Genomic DNA, 21,537 nt, shown 5'->3' on the forward strand with positions numbered 1-21,537 from the left:
AAAGAGCTGTTAAATTCTATAACCACCTAAAAGGAAGCGATTCCCAAACCTTCCACAACAAAGCCATCACCTACAGAGAGATGAACCTGGAGAAGAGTCCCCTAAGCAAGCTGGTCCTGGGGCTCTGCTCACAAACACACCCTACAGAGCCCCATGACAGCAGCACAATTAGACCCAACCAAATCATGAGAAAACAAAAAGGTAATTACTTGACACATTGGAAAGAATTAACAAAAAAACAGAGCTAGAATGCTATTTGGCCCTACACAGAGAGTACACAGCGGCAGAATACCTGACCCAAAATTAAGGAAAGCTTTGACTATGTACAGACTCAGCGAGCATAGCCTTGCTATTGAGAAAGGCCGCCGTAGGCAGACATGGCTCTCAAGAGAAGACAGGCTATGTGCTCACTGCCCACAAAATGAGGTGGAAACTGAGCTGCACTTCCTAACCTCCTGCCCAATGTATGACCATATTAGAGAGACATATTTCCCTCAGATTACACAGATCCACAAAGAATTCGAAAACAAATCCAATTTTGAAAAACTCCCATATCTACTGGGTGAAATTCCACAGTGTGCCATCAGAGCAGCAAGATGTGTGACCTGTTGCCACGAGAAAAGGGCAACCAGTGAAGAACACGCACCATTGTAAATACAACCCATATCTATGCTTATTTATTTTATCCTGTGTCCTTAACCATTTGTACATTGTAAAAACACTGTATATATATAATATGACATTTGTAATGTCTTTATTGTTTTGAAACTTCTGTATGTGTGATGTCTACTGTTCATTTTTATTGTTTATTTCACTTTATATATTATCTACCTTACTTGCTTTGGCAATGTTAACACATGTTACCCATGCCAATAAAGCCCCTTGAATTGAATTGAGAGAGAGAGAGACACTCTAACCATGGCCACCTAGTGACTAGAAGACGAGGAGAAAGAGAGACACTAACCATGGCCACCTAGTAACTAGCAGAGAGAGAGAGAGACACTAACCATGGCCATCTAGTAACTAGCAGAGAGAGAGAGAGAGACTAACCATGGTCATCTAGTAACTAGAAGAGAGAGACACTAACCATGGTCATCTAGTCACTAGCAGAGAGAGAGAGAGACACTAACCATGGTCATCTAGTAACTAGCAGAGAGAGAGAGAGACACTAACCATTGTCATCTAGTAACTAGCAGAGAGAGAGACACTAACCATGGTCATCTAGTAACTAGCAGAGAGAGAGAGAGACACAGGCTATGTGCTCACTGCCCACAAAATGAGGTGGAAACTGAGCTGCACTTCCTAACCTCCTGCCCAATGTATGACCATATTAGAGAGACATATTTCCCTCAGATTACACAGATCCACAAAGAATTCGAAAACAAATCCAATTTTGAAAAACTCCCATATCTACTGGGTGAAATTCCACAGTGTGCCATCAGAGCAGCAAGATTTGTGACCTGTTGCCACGAGAAAAGGGCAACCAGTGAGGAACAAACACCATTGTAAATACAACCCATATCTATGCTTATTTATTTTATCTTGTGTCCTTTCAAATTTGTACCTTGTAAAAACACTGTATATATATATATATATATAATATGACATTTTCAATGTCTTTATTGGTTTGAAACTTCTGCATGTGTGATGTCTACTGTTAATTTTTATTGTTTACCTTACTTGCTTTGGCAATGTTAACACATGTTTCCCATGCCAATAAAGCCCCTTGAATTGAATTGAGAGACACTAACCATGGCCACCTAGTGACTAGCAGAGAGAGGGACACTAACCATGGCCATCTAGTGACTAGCAGATGGAGAGAGAGAGAGACACTAACCATGGCAATCTAGTGACTAGCAGAGAGAGAGGGAGAGACACTAACCATGGCCATCTAGTGACTAGCAGAGAGGGAGAGAGAGAGAGAGACACTAACCATGGCCATCTAGTGACTAGCAGAGAGGGAGAGACACTAACCATGGCCATCTAGTGACTAGCAGAGAGAGGGACACTAACCATGGCCATCTAGTGACTAGCAGAGAGGGGGAGAGAGAGACACTAACCATGGCAATCTAGTGACTAGCAGAGGGAGAGAGAGACACTAACCATGGCCATCTAGTGACTAGCAGAGGGAGAGAGAGAGACACTAACCATGGCCATCTAGTGACTAGCAGAGAGAGAGGGAGAAAGAGAGAGACACTAACCATGGCCATCTAGTGACTAGCAGAGAGAGAGGGAGAAAGAGAGAGACACTAACCATGGCCATCTAGAGACTAGCAGAGAGAGAGGGAGAAAGAGAGAGACACTAACCATGGCCATCATCTTCTGTTCTGCTAATTTCTGTAGCTGGTAGGACTTCTCCTCTGCCTTGATAAATCCCCTTTTCACATCATCCACCGCCTGAGAGAGGTGGGGAGAGAGAGAGAGAGTTATAATGGACAAACCAACTGAACTCTCCCTTACACACACACACACACACAATGCGCATTCCCCTGACACACACACAATGCGCACTCCCCTGACACACACTGCACATTCCCCTGACACACACTGCACATTCCCCTGACACACACTGCACATTCCCCTGACACACACTGCACATTCCCCTGACACACACTGCACATTCCCCTGACACACACTGCACATTCCCCTGACACACACTGCACATTCCCCTGACACACACTGCACATTCCCCTGACACACACTGCACATTCCCCTGACACACACACAATGCGCACTCCCCTGACACACACACAATGCGCACTCCCCTGACACACACACAATGCGCACTCCCCTGACACACACACAATGCGCACTCCCCTGACACACACACAATGCGCACTCCCCTGACACACACACAATGCGCACTCCCCTGACACACACTGCACATTCCCCTGACACACACTGCACATTCCCCTGACACACACTGCACATTCCCCTGACACACACTGCACATTCCCCTGACACACACACACACACACACACACCTGGTGGAAGCAGTAGCTGACGGCCAGTTGGTTGTCATTGAGCAGGATCTCCTCCTCGGTGGTGAAGAGCCACTTGCGCAGGGTGAGGCAGGTCCCAGGGACAGCAGATGTGTAGTTCTGAACATACAGCTTGTGGGGGAACTCATTAGGAGCCAGTTTACGCACTGATGGAGAGAGAGAGAGAGAGCGACAGGGTTAGGTCAGTGGGAGAGAGAGAGAGAGCGACAGGGTTAGGTCGGTGAGAGAGAGAGAGCGACAGGGTTAGGTCGGTGGGAGAGAGAGAGAGAGCGACAGGGTTAGGTCGGTGGGAGAGAGCGACAGGGTTAGGTCGGTGGGAGAGAGAGAGAGAGCGACAGGGTTAGGTCGGTGGGAGAGAGAGAGAGAGCGACAGGGTTAGGTCGGTGGGAGAGAGCGACAGGGTTAGGTCGGTGGGAGAGAGAGAGAGAGCGACAGGGTTAGGTCGGTGGGAGAGAGAGAGAGCGAGCGACAGGGTTAGGTCGGTGGGAGAGAGAGAGAGCGACAGGGTTAGGTCGGTGGGAGAAAGACAGAGAGCGACAGGGTTAGGTCGGTGGGAGAGAGACAGAGAGCGACAGGGTTAGGTCGGTGGGAGAGAGAGAGAGCGACAGGGTTAGGTCGGTGGGAGAGAGAGAGAGCGACAGGGTTAGGTCGGTGGGAGAGAGAGAGAGCGAGCGACAGGGTTAGGTCGGTGGGAGAGAGAGAGAGAGCGACAGGGTTAGGTCGGTGGGAGAGAGAGAGCGAGCGACAGGGTTAGGTCGGTGGGAGAGAGACAGAGAGCGAGCGACAGGGTTAGGTCGGTGCAGGAGATACAGAGAGCGACAGGGTTAGGTCGGTGGGAGAGAGACAGAGAGCGACAGGGTTAGGTCGGTGGGAGAGAGAGCGACAGGGTTAGGTCGGTGGGAGAGAGAGCGACAGGGTTAGGTCGGTGGGAGAGAGACAGAGAGCGACAGGGTTAGGTCGGTGGGAGAGAGAGCGACAGGGTTAGGTCGGTGGGAGAGAGAGCGAGCGACAGGGTTAGGTCGGTGGGAGAGAGACAGAGAGCGACAGGGTTAGGTCGGTGAGAGAGTGAAAGAGAGCGACAGGGTTAGGTCGGTGGGAGAGAGACAGAGAGCGACAGGGTTAGGTCGGTGGGAGAGAGACAGAGAGCGACAGGGTTAGGTCGGTGGGAGAGAGACAGAGAGCGACAGGGTTAGGTCGGTGGGAGAGAGACAGAGAGTGACAGGGTTAGGTCGGTGGGAGAGAGACAGAGAGCGACAGGGTTAGGTCGGTGGGAGAGAGACAGAGAGCGACAGGGTTAGGTCGGTGAGAGAGCGACATGGGGGAGAAAGACAGAGAGAGCGACAGGGTTAGGTCGGTGGGGGAGAGAGAGAGAGAGCGACAGGGTTAGGTCGGATGGGGAGAGAGAGAGAGAGAGCGACAGGGTTAGGTCGGTGGGGGAGAGAGAGAGAGCGACAGCGTTAGGTCGGTGGGAGAGAGAGAGAGAGAGAGAGAGAGAGAGAGAGAGAGAGAGAGAGAGAGAGAGAGAGAGAGAGAGAGCGAGCGAGCGACAGGGTTAGGTCGGTGGGGGAGAAAGACAGCGACAGGGTTAGGTTGGTGGGAGAGAGAGAGCGACAGGGTTCGGTCGGTGGGGGAGAGAGAGAGAGAGAAAGACAGCGACAGGGTTAGGTTGGTGGGAGAGAGAGAGCGACAGGGTTCGGTCGGTGGGGGAGAGAGAGAGAGAGAGAGCGACAGGGTTAGGTCGGTGGGAGGGGGAGAGAGAGAGAGAGAGAGCGACAGGGTTAGGTCGGTGGGAGAGAGAGCGAGAGAGAGAGAGCGACAGGGTTAGGTCGGTGGGGGAGAGAGCGAGAGAGAGAGAGCGACAGGGTTAGGTCGGTGGGGGAGAGAGCGAGAGAGCGACAGGGTTAGGTCGGTGGGGGAGAGAGCGAGAGAGCGACAGGGTTAGGTCGGTGGGGGAGAGAGAGAGCGACAGGGTTAGGTCGGTGGGGGGAGAGAGAGAGCGACAGGGTTAGGTCGGTGGGGGAGAGAGAGAGAGAGCGACAGGGTTAGGTCGGTGGGGGAGAGAGAGAGAGCGACAGGGTTAGGTCGGTGGGGGAGAGAGAGAGAGAGCGACAGGGTTAGGTCGGTGGGGGAGAGAGAGAGAGAGCGACAGGGTTAGGTCGGTGGGGGAGAGAGAGAGAGAGCGACAGGGTTAGGTCGGTGGGGGAGAGAGAGAGAGAGCGACAGGGTTAGGTCGGTGGGGGAGAGAGAGCGACAGGGTTAGGTCGGTGGGAGAGAGAGCGACAGGGTTAGGTCGGTGGGGGAGAGAGAGAGCGACAGGGTTAGGTCGGTGGGGGAGAGAGAGAGAGCGACAGGGTTAGGTCGGTGGGGGAGAGAGAGAGCGACAGGGTTAGGTCGGTGGGGGAGAGAGAGAGAGCGACAGGGTTAGGTCGGTGGGGGCGAGAGAGAGCGCGACAGGGTTAGGTCGGTGGGGGAGAGAGAGAGCGACAGGGTTAGGTCGGTGGGGAGAGAGAGAGAGCGACAGTGTTAGGTCGGTGGGGGAGAGAGAGAGCGACAGGGTTAGGTCGGTGGGGAGAGAGAGAGAGCGACAGGGTTAGGTCGGTGGGGAGAGAGAGAGAGCGACAGTGTTAGGTCGGTGGGGAGAGAGAGAGCGACAGGGTTAGGTCGGTGGGGAGAGAGAGAGAGCGACAGTGTTAGGTCGGTGGGAGAGAGAGAGAGAGAGCGACAGGGTTAGGTCGGTGGGAGAGAGAGAGAGCGACAGGGTTAGGTCGGTGGGAGAGAGAGAGAGCGACAGGGTTAGGTCGGTGGGGGAGAGAGAGAGAGAGAGCGACAGGGTTAGGTCGGTGGGGGAGAGAGAGCGACAGGGTTAGGTCGGTGGGGGAGAGAGAGCGACAGGGTTAGGTCGGTGGGGGAGAGAGAGAGAGAGAGAGAGAGAACGACAGGGTTAGGTCGGTGGGGGAGAGAGAGAGAGCGACAGGGTTAGGTCGGTGGGGGAGAGAGAGAGCGACAGGGTTAGGTCGGTGGGGGAGAGAGAGAGAGAGAGAGAGAGCGACAGGGTTAGGTCGGTAGGAGAGAGAGAGAGAGCGACAGGGTTAGGTCGGTAGGAGAGAGAGAGAGAGAGAGAGCGCGACAGGGTTAGGTTGGTGGGAGAGAGAGAGAGAACGACAGGGTTAGGTCGGTGGGGGGGAGAGAGAGAGAGCGACAGGGTTAGGTCGGTGGGGGAGAGAGAGAGAGAGAGAGCGACAGGGTTAGGTCGGTGGGGGAGAGAGAGAGAGAGAGCGACAGGGTTAGGTCGGTGGGGGAGAGATAGAGAGAGAGAGCGACAGGGTTAGGTCGGTGGGAGAGAGAGAGAGAGAGCGACAGGGTTAGGTCGGTGGGAGAGAGAGAGAGAGAGCGCGACAGGGTTAGGTCGGTGGGAGAGAGAGAGAGAGAGCGCGATAGGGTTAGGTCGGTGAGAGAGAGCGACAGGGTTAGGTCGGTGGGAGAGAGAGAGCGACAGGGTTAGGTCGGTGGGTGTTTTCCGGTTGTGGCTAGATGGTATACAGCTACGGTAGGAAAGTTCCATGTTTGAGTTGCGTCAAGGAAAAATGTAGCATTTTACCTAACCCTTTTCCTAACCTTAACCTAATTCTCCTAACCTACTACGTTAATTATCCTAACCTGCTGCGTAACTTCTCCTAACCCACTACGTTAATTCTCCTAACCCGCTGCGTAAGTTCTCCTAACCCGCTACGTTAATTCTCCTAACCCGCTACGTTAATTCTCCTAACCCGCTACGTTAATTCTCCTAACCCGCTACGTTAATTCTCCTAACCCACTACATTAATTCTCCTAACCCACTACGTTAATTCTCCTAATCCGCTACGTTAATTCTCCTAACCCGGGTATGAAAAGCCAATTCGTAGCTGTATACCATCTATTCAAATATTTCGCTACAAATAGAAATGCTTTGCTCATATCCCAACCAACCAGACACCACAACTCCCTCAACAGCAACATCATGAAGAAGTGATTCAATCAACAAAGCTCCTGGGTAGGAATGTTAGCCTCTATGATTAAAGACACACACACACACACACACACACACACACACACACACACACAGGAGTAGGCGTTAGCCTGTCTTTGATGGAAGAGGGACAGGGTTGACTCAAGTGGAGACAGACTGAGTGGAGACAGACTTCATTAAATGAATGAGAGACTGGCACCAGAGATCCTGGTGTCTACATGTTGGTACATTCATGGGAGAAATGTGCAGGTCTCTACCCCAAATTAATGGAAAAGATGAGCAATGCTACCCACTGTAGCAGGATATACAAACAACATACACATTATAGCTTGACTATTGAGGTAAGACTTTTGTGAACTGTCCCTTTAACGACTCTGTATGTGAGTAAAATGTGCTTTAGGGGGAAGATTCTGACCATATCAAAGTTAGAACAACCCAACATTAGCTATCAATCATTCATTAAGGCCATTAAAGCATCTTAGAGCTTTTTACAGAGCTCTCAAGTCCACTCTCAATCTGAATGTAGCAAGAGGACCGCGCACGCACTCTCTCTGGGCAGAGGCCAAAGTCTCAGGTGATTAAGGTTAATGCTAGAGTTAGCACATGGAAAAAGACTAGTACTATGAAATAAAAGATCTCACCCTCACACTTACCAAAGGAGTGGTTGATGACCTCAAACAGAGCAAAGTAGCTGGCCGTTATGCTGTCCATTCCTACTGTCATGACCACAGCCTGTGGGAGAGTGAGAAAGGCCTGTGCATTAACAAGGTGCATTAACAAGGAGGCCTGTGCATTAACAAAGAGGCCTGTGCATTAACAAAGAGGCCTGTGCATTAACAAAGAGGGCTGTGCATTAACAAAGAGGCCTGTGCATTAACAAAGAGGCCTGTGCATTATAACAAAGAGGCCTGTGCATTATAACAAAGAGGCCTGTGCATTAACAAAGAGGCCATTACGGTCCAGTGTAGAATTGCTTAATGTGGGTCCAAGTGGTAACCAAGGTGTGAGGGTGTGGCCTGATGGTTCTGGGGACTCGGTGTGAGGGTGTGGCCTGATGGTCCTAGCTAGGTGTGAGGGTGTGGCCTGATGGTCCTAGCTCGGTGTGAGGGTGTGGCCTGATGGTCCTAGCTCGGTGTGAGGGTGTGGCCTGATGGTCCTGGGGACTAGGCGTGAGGCCTGGCGGTCCTGGGGACTCGGCGTGAGGCCTGGCGGTCCTGGGGACTCGGCGTGAGGCCTGGCGGTCCTGGGGACCAGGCGTGAGGCCTGGCGGTCCTGGGGACCAGGTGTGAGGGTGTGGCCTGACGGTCCTGGGGACCAGGCGTGTGGACTGGCGGTCCTGGGGACCAGGTGTGAGGGTGTGGCCTGACGGTCCTGGGGACCAGGCGTGAGGCCTGGCGGTCCTGGGGACCAGGCGTGAGGCCTGACGGTCCTGGGGACCAGGCGTGAGGCCTGACGGTCCTGGGGACCAGGCGTGTGGCCTGACGGTCCTGGGGACCAGGCGTGTGGCCTGACGGTCCTGGGGACCAGGCGTGTGGCCTGACGGTCCTGGGGACCAGGCGTGTGGCCTGACGGTCCTGGGGACCAGGCGTGTGGCCTGACGGTCCTGGGGACCAGGCGTGTGGCCTGACGGTCCTGGGGACTCGGTGTGAGGGTGTGGCCTGATGGTCCTAGCTCGGTGTGAGGGTGTGGCCTGATGGTCCTGGGGACTCGGCGTGAGGCCTGGTGGTCCTGGGGACCCGGCGTGAGGCCTGGCGGTCCTGGGGACCAGGCGTGAGGCCTGGCGGTCCTGGGGACCAGGCGTGAGGCCTGGCGGTCCTGGGGACCAGGCGTGAGGCCTGGCGGTCCTGGGGACCAGGCGTGAGGCCTGGCGGTCCTGGGGACCAGGCGTGAGGCCTGGCTGTCCTGGGGACCAGGCGTGAGGCCTGGCGGTCCTGGGGACCAGGCGTGAGGCCTGGCGGTCCTGGGGACCAGGCGTGAGGCCTGGCGGTCCTGGGGACCAGGCGTGAGGCCTGGCGGTCCTGGGGACCAGGCGTGTGGCCTGGCGGTCCTGGGGACCAGGCGTGTGGCCTGACGGTCCTGGGGACAAGGCGTGTGGCCTGATGGTCCTGGGGACTCGGCGTGAGGCCTGGCGGTCCTGGGGACCAGGTGTGAGGGTGTGGCCTGGCGGTCCTGGGGACCAGGCGTGAGGCCTGGCGGTCCTGGGGACCAGGCGTGAGGCCTGGCGGTCCTGGGGACCAGGCGTGAGGCCTGGCGGTCCTGGGGACCAGGCGTGAGGCCTGGCGGTCCTGGGGACCAGGCGTGTGGCCTGATGGTCCTGGGGACTCGGCGTGAGGCCTGGCGGTCCTGGGGACCAGGCGTGAGGCCTGGCGGTCCTGGGGACCAGGTGTGAGGGTGTGGCCTGACGGTCCTGGGGACCAGGTGTGTGGCCTGACGGTCCTGGGGACCAGGCGTGAGGCCTGGCGGTCCTGGGGACCAGGTGTGAGGGTGTGGCCTGGCGGTCCTGGGGACCAGGTGTGAGGGTGTGGCCTGACGGTCCTGGGGACCAGGCGTGAGGCCTGGCGGTCCTGGGGACCAGGCGTGTGGCCTGACGGTCCTGGGGACCAGGCGTGTGGCCTGACGGTCCTGGGGACCAGGCGTGTGGCCTGACGGTCCTGGGGACCAGGCGTGTGGCCTGACGGTCCTGGGGACCAGGTGTGAGGGTGTGGCCTGACGGTCCTGGGGACCAGGCGTGAGGGTGTGGCCTGACGGTCCTGGGGACCAGGCGTGAGGCCTGGCGGTCCTGGGGACCAGGTGTGAGGGTGTGGCCTGACGGTCCTGGGGACCAGGCGTGAGGCCTGGCGGTCCTGGGGACCAGGTGTGAGGGTGTGGCCTGACGGTCCTGGGGACCAGGCGTGAGGCCTGGCGGTCCTGGGGACCAGGTGTGAGGGTGTGGCCTGACGGTCCTGGGGACCAGGCGTGAGGCCTGGCGGTCCTGGGGACCAGGTGTGAGGGTGTGGCCTGGCGGTCCTGGGGACCAGGTGTGAGGGTGTGGCCTGACGGTCCTGGGGACCAGGCGTGAGGGTGTGGCCTGACGGTCCTGGGGACCAGGCGTGTGGCCTGACGGTCCTGGGGACCAGGCGTGTGGCCTGACGGTCCTGGGGACCAGGCGTGTGGCCTGACGGTCCTGGGGACCAGGCGTGTGGCCTGACGGTCCTGGGGACCAGGCGTGAGGCCTGGCGGTCCTGGGGACCAGGTGTGAGGGTGTGGCCTGACGGTCCTGGGGACCAGGTGTGTGGCCTGATGGTCCTGGGGACCAGGCGTGAGGCCTGGCGGTCCTGGGGACCAGGTGTGAGGGTGTGGCCTGACGGTCCTGGGGACCAGGTGTGTGGCCTGACGGTCCTGGGGACCAGGTGTGAGGGTGTGGCCTGGCGGTCCTGGGGACCAGGCGTGAGGCCTGGCGGTCCTGGGGACCAGGCGTGAGGCCTGGCGGTCCTGGGGACCAGGCGTGAGGCCTGGCGGTCCTGGGGACCAGGCGTGTGGCCTGGCGGTCCTGGGGACCAGGCGTGAGGCCTGGCGGTCCTGGGGACCAGGCGTGAGGCCTGGCGGTCCTGGGGACCAGGCGTGAGGCCTGGCGGTCCTGGGGACCAGGCGTGAGGCCTGGCGGTCCTGGGGACCAGGCGTGAGGCCTGGCGGTCCTGGGGACCAGGCGTGAGGCCTGGCGGTCCTGGGGACCAGGCGTGTGGCCTGATGGTCCTGGGGACCAGGCGTGTGGCCTGATGGTCCTGGGGACCAGGCGTGAGGCCTGGCGGTCCTGGGGACCAGGTGTGAGGGTGTGGCCTGACGGTCCTGGGGACCAGGTGTGTGGCCTGACGGTCCTGGGGACCAGGCGTGAGGCCTGGCGGTCCTGGGGACCAGGTGTGAGGGTGTGGCCTGACGGTCCTGGGGACCAGGCGTGAGGCCTGGCGGTCCTGGGGACCAGGTGTGAGGGTGTGGCCTGACGGTCCTGGGGACCAGGTGTGTGGCCTGACGGTCCTGGGGACCAGGCGTGAGGCCTGACGGTCCTGGGGACCAGGCGTGAGGCCTGGCGGTCCTGGGGACCAGGTGTGAGGGTGTGGCCTGACGGTCCTGGGGACCAGGCGTGAGGCCTGGCGGTCCTGGGGACCAGGCGTGTGGCCTGACGGTCCTGGGGACCAGGCGTGTGGCCTGTCGGTCCTGGGGACCAGGCGTGTGGCCTGACGGTCCTGGGGACCAGGCGTGTGGCCTGACGGTCCTGGGGACCAGGCGTGTGGCCTGACGGTCCTGGGGACCAGGCGTGTGGCCTGACGGTCCTGGGGACCAGGCGTGTGGCCTGACGGTCCTGGGGACCAGGTGTGAGGGTGTGGCCTGACGGTCCTGGGGACCAGGCGTGAGGGTGTGGCCTGACGGTCCTGGGGACCAGGCGTGAGGCCTGGCGGTCCTGGGGACCAGGTGTGAGGGTGTGGCCTGACGGTCCTGGGGACCAGGCGTGAGGCCTGGCGGTCCTGGGGACCAGGTGTGAGGGTGTGGCCTGACGGTCCTGGGGACCAGGCGTGAGGCCTGGCGGTCCTGGAGACCAGGTGTGAGGGTGTGGCCTGACGGTCCTGGGGACCAGGCGTGAGGCCTGGCGGTCCTGGGGACCAGGCGTGAGGGTGTGGCCTGACGGTCCTGGGGACCAGGCGTGTGGCCTGACGGTCCTGGGGACCAGGCGTGTGGCCTGACGGTCCTGGGGACCAGGCGTGTGGCCTGACGGTCCTGGGGACCAGGCGTGTGGCCTGACGGTCCTGGGGACCAGGCGTGTGGCCTGACGGTCCTGGGGACCAGGCGTGAGGCCTGGCGGTCCTGGGGACCAGGTGTGAGGGTGTGGCCTGACGGTCCTGGGGACCAGGTGTGTGGCCTGACGGTCCTGGGGACCAGGCGTGAGGCCTGGCGGTCCTGGGGACCAGGTGTGAGGGTGTGGCCTGACGGTCCTGGGGACCAGGTGTGTGGCCTGACGGTCCTGGGGACCAGGCGTGAGGCCTGGCGGTCCTGGGGACGAGGTGTGAGGGTGTGGCCTGACGGTCCTGGGGACCAGGCGTGAGGCCTGGCGGTCCTGGGGACCAGGCGTGTGGCCTGACGGTCCTGGGGACCAGGCGTGTGGCCTGTCGGTCCTGGGGACCAGGCGTGTGGCCTGACGGTCCTGGGGACCAGGCGTGTGGCCTGACGGTCCTGGGGACCAGGCGTGTGGCCTGACGGTCCTGGGGACCAGGCGTGTGGCCTGACGGTCCTGGGGACCAGGCGTGTGGCCTGACGGTCCTGGGGACCAGGTGTGAGGGTGTGGCCTGACGGTCCTGGGGACCAGGCGTGAGGGTGTGGCCTGACGGTCCTGGGGACCAGGCGTGAGGCCTGGCGGTCCTGGGGACCAGGTGTGAGGGTGTGGCCTGACGGTCCTGGGGACCAGGCGTGAGGCCTGGCGGTCCTGGGGACCAGGTGTGAGGGTGTGGCCTGACGGTCCTGGGGACCAGGCGTGAGGCCTGGCAGTCCTGGGGACCAGGTGTGAGGGTGTGGCCTGACGGTCCTGGGGACCAGGCGTGAGGCCTGGCGGTCCTGGGGACCAGGTGTGAGGGTGTGGCCTGACGGTCCTGGGGACCAGGTGTGTGGCCTGACGGTCCTGGGGACCAGGCGTGAGGCCTGGCGGTCCTGGGGACCAGGTGTGAGGGTGTGGCCTGACGGTCCTGGGGACCAGGTGTGTGGCCTGACGGTCCTGGGGACCAGGCGTGAGGCCTGGCGGTCCTGGGGACGAGGTGTGAGGGTGTGGCCTGACGGTCCTGGGGACCAGGCGTGAGGCCTGGCGGTCCTGGGGACCAGGCGTGTGGCCTGACGGTCCTGGGGACCAGGCGTGTGGCCTGTCGGTCCTGGGGACCAGGCGTGTGGCCTGACGGTCCTGGGGACCAGGCGTGTGGCCTGACGGTCCTGGGGACCAGGCGTGTGGCCTGACGGTCCTGGGGACCAGGCGTGTGGCCTGACGGTCCTGGGGACCAGGTGTGAGGGTGTGGCCTGACGGTCCTGGGGACCAGGCGTGAGGGTGTGGCCTGACGGTCCTGGGGACCAGGCGTGAGGCCTGGCGGTCCTGGGGACCAGGTGTGAGGGTGTGGCCTGACGGTCCTGGGGACCAGGCGTGTGGCCTGACGGCCCTGGGGACCAGGCGTGTGGCCTGACGGTCCTGGGGACCAGGCGTGTGGCCTGACGGTCCTGGGGACCAGGCGTGTGGCCTGACGGTCCTGGGGACCAGGCGTGAGGCCTGGCGGTCCTGGGGACCAGGTGTGAGGGTGGCCTGACGGTCCTGGGGACCAGGTGTGTGGCCTGACGGTCCTGGGGACCAGGCGTGAGGCCTGGCGGTCCTGGGGACCAGGTGTGAGGGTGTGGCCTGACGGTCCTGGGGACCAGGCGTGTGGCCTGACGGTCCTGGGGACCAGGCGTGTGGCCTGACGGTCCTGGGGACCAGGCGTGTGGCCTGGCGGTCCTGGGGACCAGGTGTGAGGGTGTGGCCTGACGGTCCTGGGGACCAGGTGTGAGGGTGTGGCCTGACGGTCCTGGGGACCAGGTGTGAGGGTGTGGCCTGACGGTCCTGGGGACCAGGTGTGAGGGTGTGGCCTGACGGTCCTGGGGACCAGGTGTGAGGGTGTGGCCTGACGGTCCTGGGGACCAGGCGTGTGGCCTGGCGGTCCTGGGGACCAGGCGTGTGGCCTGACGGTCCTGGGGACCAGGCGTGTGGCCTGACGGTCCTGGGGACCAGGCGTGTGGCCTGACGGTCCTGGGGACCAGGCGTGTGGCCTGACGGTCCTGGGGACCAGGTGTGAGGGTGTGGCCTGACGGTCCTGGGGACCAGGCGTGAGGCCTGGCGGTCCTGGGGACCAGGCGTGAGGGTGTGGCCTGACGGTCCTGGGGACCAGGCGTGTGGCCTGACGGTCCTGGGGACCAGGCGTGTGGCCTGACGGTCCTGGGGACCAGGCGTGTGGCCTGACGGTCCTGGGGACCAGGCGTGTGGCCTGACGGTCCTGGGGACCAGGCGTGAGGCCTGGCGGTCCTGGGGACCAGGTGTGAGGGTGTGGCCTGACGGTCCTGGGGACCAGGCGTGAGGCCTGGCGGTCCTGGGGACCAGGTGTGAGGGTGTGGCCTGACGGTCCTGGGGACCAGGCGTGAGGCCTGGCGGTCCTGGAGACCAGGTGTGAGGGTGTGGCCTGACGGTCCTGGGGACCAGGCGTGAGGCCTGGCGGTCCTGGGGACCAGGCGTGAGGGTGTGGCCTGACGGTCCTGGGGACCAGGCGTGTGGCCTGACGGTCCTGGGGACCAGGCGTGTGGCCTGACGGTCCTGGGGACCAGGCGTGTGGCCTGACGGTCCTGGGGACCAGGCGTGTGGCCTGACGGTCCTGGGGACCAGGCGTGTGGCCTGACGGTCCTGGGGACCAGGCGTGAGGCCTGGCGGTCCTGGGGACCAGGTGTGAGGGTGTGGCCTGACGGTCCTGGGGACCAGGTGTGTGGCCTGACGGTCCTGGGGACCAGGCGTGAGGCCTGGCGGTCCTGGGGACCAGGTGTGAGGGTGTGGCCTGACGGTCCTGGGGACCAGGTGTGTGGCCTGACGGTCCTGGGGACCAGGCGTGAGGCCTGGCGGTCCTGGGGACGAGGTGTGAGGGTGTGGCCTGACGGTCCTGGGGACCAGGCGTGAGGCCTGGCGGTCCTGGGGACCAGGCGTGTGGCCTGACGGTCCTGGGGACCAGGCGTGTGGCCTGTCGGTCCTGGGGACCAGGCGTGTGGCCTGACGGTCCTGGGGACCAGGCGTGTGGCCTGACGGTCCTGGGGACCAGGCGTGTGGCCTGACGGTCCTGGGGACCAGGCGTGTGGCCTGACGGTCCTGGGGACCAGGCGTGTGGCCTGACGGTCCTGGGGACCAGGTGTGAGGGTGTGGCCTGACGGTCCTGGGGACCAGGCGTGAGGGTGTGGCCTGACGGTCCTGGGGACCAGGCGTGAGGCCTGGCGGTCCTGGGGACCAGGTGTGAGGGTGTGGCCTGACGGTCCTGGGGACCAGGCGTGAGGCCTGGCGGTCCTGGGGACCAGGTGTGAGGGTGTGGCCTGACGGTCCTGGGGACCAGGCGTGAGGCCTGGCAGTCCTGGGGACCAGGTGTGAGGGTGTGGCCTGACGGTCCTGGGGACCAGGCGTGAGGCCTGGCGGTCCTGGGGACCAGGTGTGAGGGTGTGGCCTGACGGTCCTGGGGACCAGGCGTGTGGCCTGACGGCCCTGGGGACCAGGCGTGTGGCCTGACGGTCCTGGGGACCAGGCGTGTGGCCTGACGGTCCTGGGGACCAGGCGTGTGGCCTGACGGTCCTGGGGACCAGGCGTGAGGCCTGGCGGTCCTGGGGACCAGGTGTGAGGGTGTGGCCTGACGGTCCTGGGGACCAGGTGTGGGCCTGACGGTCCTGGGGACCAGGCGTGAGGCCTGGCGGTCCTGGGGACCAGGTGTGAGGGTGTGGCCTGACGGTCCTGGGGACCAGGCGTGTGGCCTGACGGTCCTGGGGACCAGGCGTGTGGCCTGACGGTCCTGGGGACCAGGCGTGTGGCCTGACGGTCCTGGGGACCAGGCGTGTGGCCTGACGGTCCTGGGGACCAGGCGTGTGGCCTGACGGTCCTGGGGACCAGGCGTGTGGCCTGACGGTCCTGGGGACCAGGCGTGAGGCCTGGCGGTCCTGGGGACCAGGTGTGAGGGTGTGGCCTGACGGTCCTGGGGACCAGGTGTGTGGCCTGACGGTCCTGGGGACCAGGCGTGAGGCCTGGCGGTCCTGGGGACCAGGTGTGAGGGTGTGGCCTGACGGTCCTGGGGACCAGGCGTGAGGCCTGGCAGTCCTGGGGACCAGGTGTGAGGGTGTGGCCTGACGGTCCTGGGGACCAGGCGTGAGGCCTGGCGGTCCTGGGGACCAGGTGTGAGGGTGTGGCCTGACGGTCCTGGGGACCAGGCGTGTGGCCTGACGGCCCTGGGGACCAGGCGTGTGGCCTGACGGTCCTGGGGACCAGGCGTGTGGCCTGACGGTCCTGGGGACCAGGCGTGTGGCCTGACGGTCCTGGGGACCAGGCGTGAGGCCTGGCGGTCCTGGGGACCAGGTGTGAGGGTGTGGCCTGACGGTCCTGGGGACCAGGTGTGTGGCCTGACGGTCCTGGGGACCAGGCGTGAGGCCTGGCGGTCCTGGGGACCAGGTGTGAGGGTGTGGCCTGACGGTCCTGGGGACCAGGCGTGTGGCCTGACGGTCCTGGGGACCAGGCGTGTGGCCTGACGGTCCTGGGGACCAGGCGTGTGGCCTGGCGGTCCTGGGGACCAGGTGTGAGGGTGTGGCCTGACGGTCCTGGGGACCAGGTGTGAGGGTGTGGCCTGACGGTCCTGGGGACCAGGTGTGAGGGTGTGGCCTGACGGTCCTGGGGACCAGGTGTGAGGGTGTGGCCTGACGGTCCTGGGGACCAGGTGTGAGGGTGTGGCCTGACGGTCCTGGGGACCAGGCGTGTGGCCTGGCGGTCCTGGGGACCAGGCGTGTGGCCTGACGGTCCTGGGGACCAGGCGTGTGGCCTGACGGTCCTGGGGACCAGGCGTGTGGCCTGACGGTCCTGGGGACCAGGCGTGTGGCCTGACGGTCCTGGGGACCAGGTGTGAGGGTGTGGCCTGACGGTCCTGGGGACCAGGCGTGAGGCCTGGCGGTCCTGGGGACCAGGCGTGAGGGTGTGGCCTGACGGTCCTGGGGACCAGGCGTGTGGCCTGACGGTCCTGGGGACCAGGCGTGTGGCCTGACGGTCCTGGGGACCAGGCGTGTGGCCTGACGGTCCTGGGGACCAGGCGTGTGGCCTGACGGTCCTGGGGACCAGGCGTGAGGCCTGGCGGTCCTGGGGACCAGGTGTGAGGGTGTGGCCTGACGGTCCTGGGGACCAGGCGTGAGGCCTGGCGGTCCTGGGGACCAGGTGTGAGGGTGTGGCCTGACGGTCCTGGGGACCAGGCGTGAGGCCTGGCGGTCCTGGAGACCAGGTGTGAGGGTGTGGCCTGACGGTCCTGGGGACCAGGCGTGAGGCCTGGCGGTCCTGGGGACCAGGCGTGAGGGTGTGGCCTGACGGTCCTGGGGACCAGGCGTGTGGCCTGACGGTCCTGGGGACCAGGCGTGTGGCCTGACGGTCCTGGGGACCAGGCGTGTGGCCTGACGGTCCTGGGGACCAGGCGTGTGGCCTGACGGTCCTGGGGACCAGGCGTGTGGCCTGACGGTCCTGGGGACCAGGCGTGAGGCCTGGCGGTCCTGGGGACCAGGTGTGAGGGTGTGGCCTGACGGTCCTGGGGACCAGGTGTGTGGCCTGACGGTCCTGGGGACCAGGCGTGAGGCCTGGCGGTCCTGGGGACCAGGTGTGAGGGTGTGGCCTGACGGTCCTGGGGACCAGGTGTGTGGCCTGACGGTCCTGGGGACCAGGCGTGAGGCCTGGCGGTCCTGGGGACGAGGTGTGAGGGTGTGGCCTGACGGTCCTGGGGACCAGGCGTGAGGCCTGGCAGTCCTGGGGACCAGGCGTGTGGCCTGACGGTCCTGGGGACCAGGCGTGTGGCCTGTCGGTCCTGGGGACCAGGCGTGTGGCCTGACGGTCCTGGGGACCAGGCGTGTGGCCTGACGGTCCTGGGGACCAGGCGTGTGGCCTGACGGTCCTGGGGACCAGGCGTGTGGCCTGACGGTCCTGGGGACCAGGCGTGTGGCCTGACGGTCCTGGGGACCAGGTGTGAGGGTGTGGCCTGACGGTCCTGGGGACCAGGCGTGAGGGTGTGGCCTGACGGTCCTGGGGACCAGGCGTGAGGCCTGGCGGTCCTGGGGACCAGGTGTGAGGGTGTGGCCTGACGGTCCTGGGGACCAGGCGTGAGGCCTGGCGGTCCTGGGGACCAGGTGTGAGGGTGTGGCCTGACGGTCCTGGGGACCAGGCGTGAGGCCTGGCAGTCCTGGGGACCAGGTGTGAGGGTGTGGCCTGACGGTCCTGGGGACCAGGCGTGAGGCCTGGCGGTCCTGGGGACCAGGTGTGAGGGTGTGGCCTGACGGTCCTGGGGACCAGGCGTGTGGCCTGACGGCCCTGGGGACCAGGCGTGTGGCCTGACGGTCCTGGGGACCAGGCGTGTGGCCTGACCCTGGGGACCAGGGTCCTGGGGGGACCAGGCGTGAGGCCTGGCGGTCCTGGGGACCAGGCGGTCCTGGGGACCAGGTGTGTGGCCTGACGGTCCTGGGGACCAGGCGTGAGGCCTGGCGGTCCTGGGGACCAGGTGTGGTGTGGCCTGACGGTCCTGGGGACCAGGCGTGTGGCCTCCTGGGGACGGTCCTGGGGACCAGGCGTGTGGCCTGACGGTCCTGGGGACCAGGCGTGTGGCCTGGCGGTCCTGGGGACCAGGTGTGAGGGTGTGGCCTGACGGTCCTGGGGACCAGGTGTGAGGGTGTGGCCTGACGGTCCTGGGGACCAGGTGTGAGGGTGTGGCCTGACGGTCCTGGGGACCAGGTGTGAGGGTGTGGCCTGACGGTCCTGGGGACCAGGTGTGAGGGTGTGGCCTGACGGTCCTGGGGACCAGGTGTGAGGGTGTGGCCTGACGGTCCTGGGGACCAGGCGTGTGGCCTGGCGGTCCTGGGGACCAGGCGTGTGGCCTGACGGTCCTGGGGACCAGGCGTGTGGCCTGACGGTCCTGGGGACCAGGCGTGTGGCCTGACGGTCCTGGGGACCAGGCGTGTGGCCTGACGGTCCTGGGGACCAGGCGTGAGGCCTGACGGTCCTGGGGACCAGGCGTGAGGCCTGACGGTCCTGGGGACCAGGCGTGAGGCCTGACGGTCCTGGGGACCAGGTGTGAGGCCTGACGGTCCTGGGGACCAGGTGTGAGGCCTGACGGTCCTGGGGACCAGGTGTGAGGCCTGGCGGTCCTGGGGACCAGGTGTGAGGCCTGGCGGTCCTGGGGACCAGGTGTGAGGGTGTGGCCTGACGGTCCTGGGGACCAGGTGTGTGGCCTGACGGTCCTGGGGACCAGGTGTGAGGCCTGGCGGTCCTGGGGACCAGGTGTGAGGGTGTGGCCTGACGGTCCTGGGGACCCGGCGTGTGGCCTGGCGGTCCTGGGGACCCGGCGTGAGGCCTGGCGGTCCTGGGGACCCGGCCTGAGGCCTGGCGGTCCTGGGGACCCGGCGTGAGGCCTGGCGGTCCTGGGGACCCGGCGTGAGGCCTGGCGGTCCTGGGGACCCGGCGTGAGGCCTGGCGGTCCTGGGGACCCGGCGTGAGGCCTGGCGGTCCTGGGGCCTCGGCGTGAGGCCTGGCGGTCCTGGGGACTCGGCGTGAGGCCTGACGGTCCTGGGGACCAGGTGTGAGGGTGTGGCCTGATGTTCCTGGGGACTAGGAGTGAGGGCTGTATGTGTAACTAGAGGTTAGGGGTGTGTTACCTGGTAGACCTGGTCAGTTGTACAGTTCTTGCGGACTCGGACTGTGACGGTGGTTTTATCAGGCATGGCTATCCTCAACTCCACATCTGATACGCCGTTATAGTTCTACGGAGAATGGGGTGTGGCAAGAGATGACTTACGGCCAGACGGTTGCGAAGGTGGTCACAGGACCACTCATAGGCCAGACATGCACACACACAAACACAGTGTAGACAGAGATGGAAAAGCAGAAGAGAGGAAACCAAAAAGAAGAAAAAAGGACAGAGATGCCCCATCTCACACACCCCAGAGGATAGGATGAGTGGAGAGAGAACAAGAGAGAAAGAGTCTAAAACAAGAATACATCTTAGAGAGGAATAAGCAAACACACACAGAATGGCACGCTTACCTCATCAGACTCATCAGACAGAAACTCCTGCATGACATCACTCTCCCCAATCACCCTCACTGAACACACTGTGAAGAGAGAAGGGAGAATGGGCAGCAGGATGGTGAAAAGGAGGGGAGAGAGAAAGTAGAAACACTGAGAAAGGCAGATCCCACTGTAGACACTCCCATGAGTTCCTCTATGAGTAGGCTGTAATCCTGACCATCTCTACCCCCTCTCCAAGACACTCCCATGAGCCTCTCTTAGTAGCTGACCATCTCTACCTCCTCTCTAAGACACTCCCATGAGCCTCTCTTCGTAGCCTGTTATCCTGACCATCTCTACCTCCTCTCTAAGACACTCCCATGAGCCTCTCTTCGTAGCCTGTTATCCTGACCATCTCTACCTCCTCTCTAAGACACTCCCATGAGCCTCTCTTCGTAGCCTGTTATCCTGACCATCTCTACCTCCTCTCTAAGACACTCCCATGAGCCTCTCTTCATAGCCTGTTATCCTGACCATCTCTACCTCCTCTCTAAGACACTCCCATGAGCCTCTCTTCGTAGCCTGTTATCCTGACCATCTCTACCTCCTCTCTAAGACACTCCCATGAGCCTCTCTTCGTAGCCTGTTATCCTGACCATCTCTACCTCCTCTCTAAGACACTCCCATGAGCCTCTCTTCGTAGCCTGTTATCCTGTCCATCTCTACCTCCTCTCTAAGACACTCCCATGAGCCTCTCTTCGTAGCCTGTTATCCTGACCATCTCTACCTCCTCTCTAAGACACTCCCATGAGCCTCTCTTCGTAGCCTGTTATCCTGACCATCTCTACCTCCTCTCTAAGACACTCCCATGAGCCTCTCTTCATAGCCTGTTATCCTGACCATCTCTACCTCCTCTCTAAGACACTCCCATGAGCCTCTCTTAGAAGCCTGTTATCCTGACCATCTCTACCTCCTCTCTAAGACACTCCCATGAGCCTCTCTTCGTAGCCTGTTATCCTGACCATCTCTACCTCCTCTCTAAGACACTCCCATGAGCCTCTCTTCGTAGCCTGTTATCCTGACCATCTCTACCTCCTCTCTAAGACACTCCCATGAGCCTCTCTTCGTAGCCTGTTATCCTGACCATCTCTACCTCCTCTCTAAGACACTCCCATGAGCCTCTCTTAGAAGCCTGTTATCCTGACCATCTCTACCTCCTCTCTAAGACACTCCCATGAGCCTCTCTTCGTAGCCTGTTATCCTGACCATCTCTACCTCCTCTCTAAGACACTCCCATGAGCCTCTCTTCGTAGCCTGTTATCCTGACCATCTCTACCTCCTCTCTAAGACACTCCCATGAGCCTCTCTTCGTAGCCTGTTATCCTGACCATCTCTACCTCCTCTCTAAGACACTCCCATGAGCCTCTCTTCGTAGCCTGTTATCCTGACCATCTCTACCTCCTCTCTAAGACACTCCCATGAGCCTCTCTTCGTAGCCTGTTATCCTGACCATCTCTACCTCCTCTCTAAGACACTCCCATGAGCCTCTCTTAGTAGCCTGTTATCCTGACCATCTCTACTTCCTCTCTAAGACACTCCCATGAGCCTCTCTTCGTAGCCTGTTATCCTGACCATCTCTACCTCCTCTCTAAGACACTCCCATGAGCCTCTCTTAGAAGCCTGTTATCCTGACCATCTCTACCTCCTCTCTAAGACACTCCCATGAGCCTCTCTTA

At 62.2% G+C, this 21,537-nt stretch overlaps 1 protein-coding gene across 4 annotated transcripts in view; it reads right to left on the bottom strand.

The window, feature by feature from the left end:
* Positions 1–21,537, bottom strand: part of LOC135520710 (sorting nexin-27-like) — a 60,867-nt gene that overhangs the window by 13,692 nt on the left and 25,638 nt on the right. For 3 of the 4 annotated variants that reach the window (XM_064946466.1, XM_064946463.1, XM_064946464.1), the window contains exons 4-8: positions 19,838–19,905; positions 19,450–19,554; positions 7,662–7,740; positions 2,985–3,148; positions 2,308–2,397 (exon numbers count right to left, since the gene is read on the bottom strand). In XM_064946466.1, the coding sequence (XP_064802538.1) occupies positions 2,308–2,397; positions 2,985–3,148; positions 7,662–7,740; positions 19,450–19,554; positions 19,838–19,905 (506 nt within the window). The remainder of the gene's footprint in view (positions 1–2,307; positions 2,398–2,984; positions 3,149–7,661; positions 7,741–19,449; positions 19,555–19,837; positions 19,906–21,537) is intronic. The other variant, XM_064946465.1, reaches the window with a different exon arrangement.

This window comes from Oncorhynchus masou, chromosome 29, assembly GCF_036934945.1.
Source record: "Oncorhynchus masou masou isolate Uvic2021 chromosome 29, UVic_Omas_1.1, whole genome shotgun sequence".
Taxonomy (NCBI): Eukaryota; Metazoa; Chordata; class Actinopteri; order Salmoniformes; family Salmonidae; genus Oncorhynchus; species Oncorhynchus masou.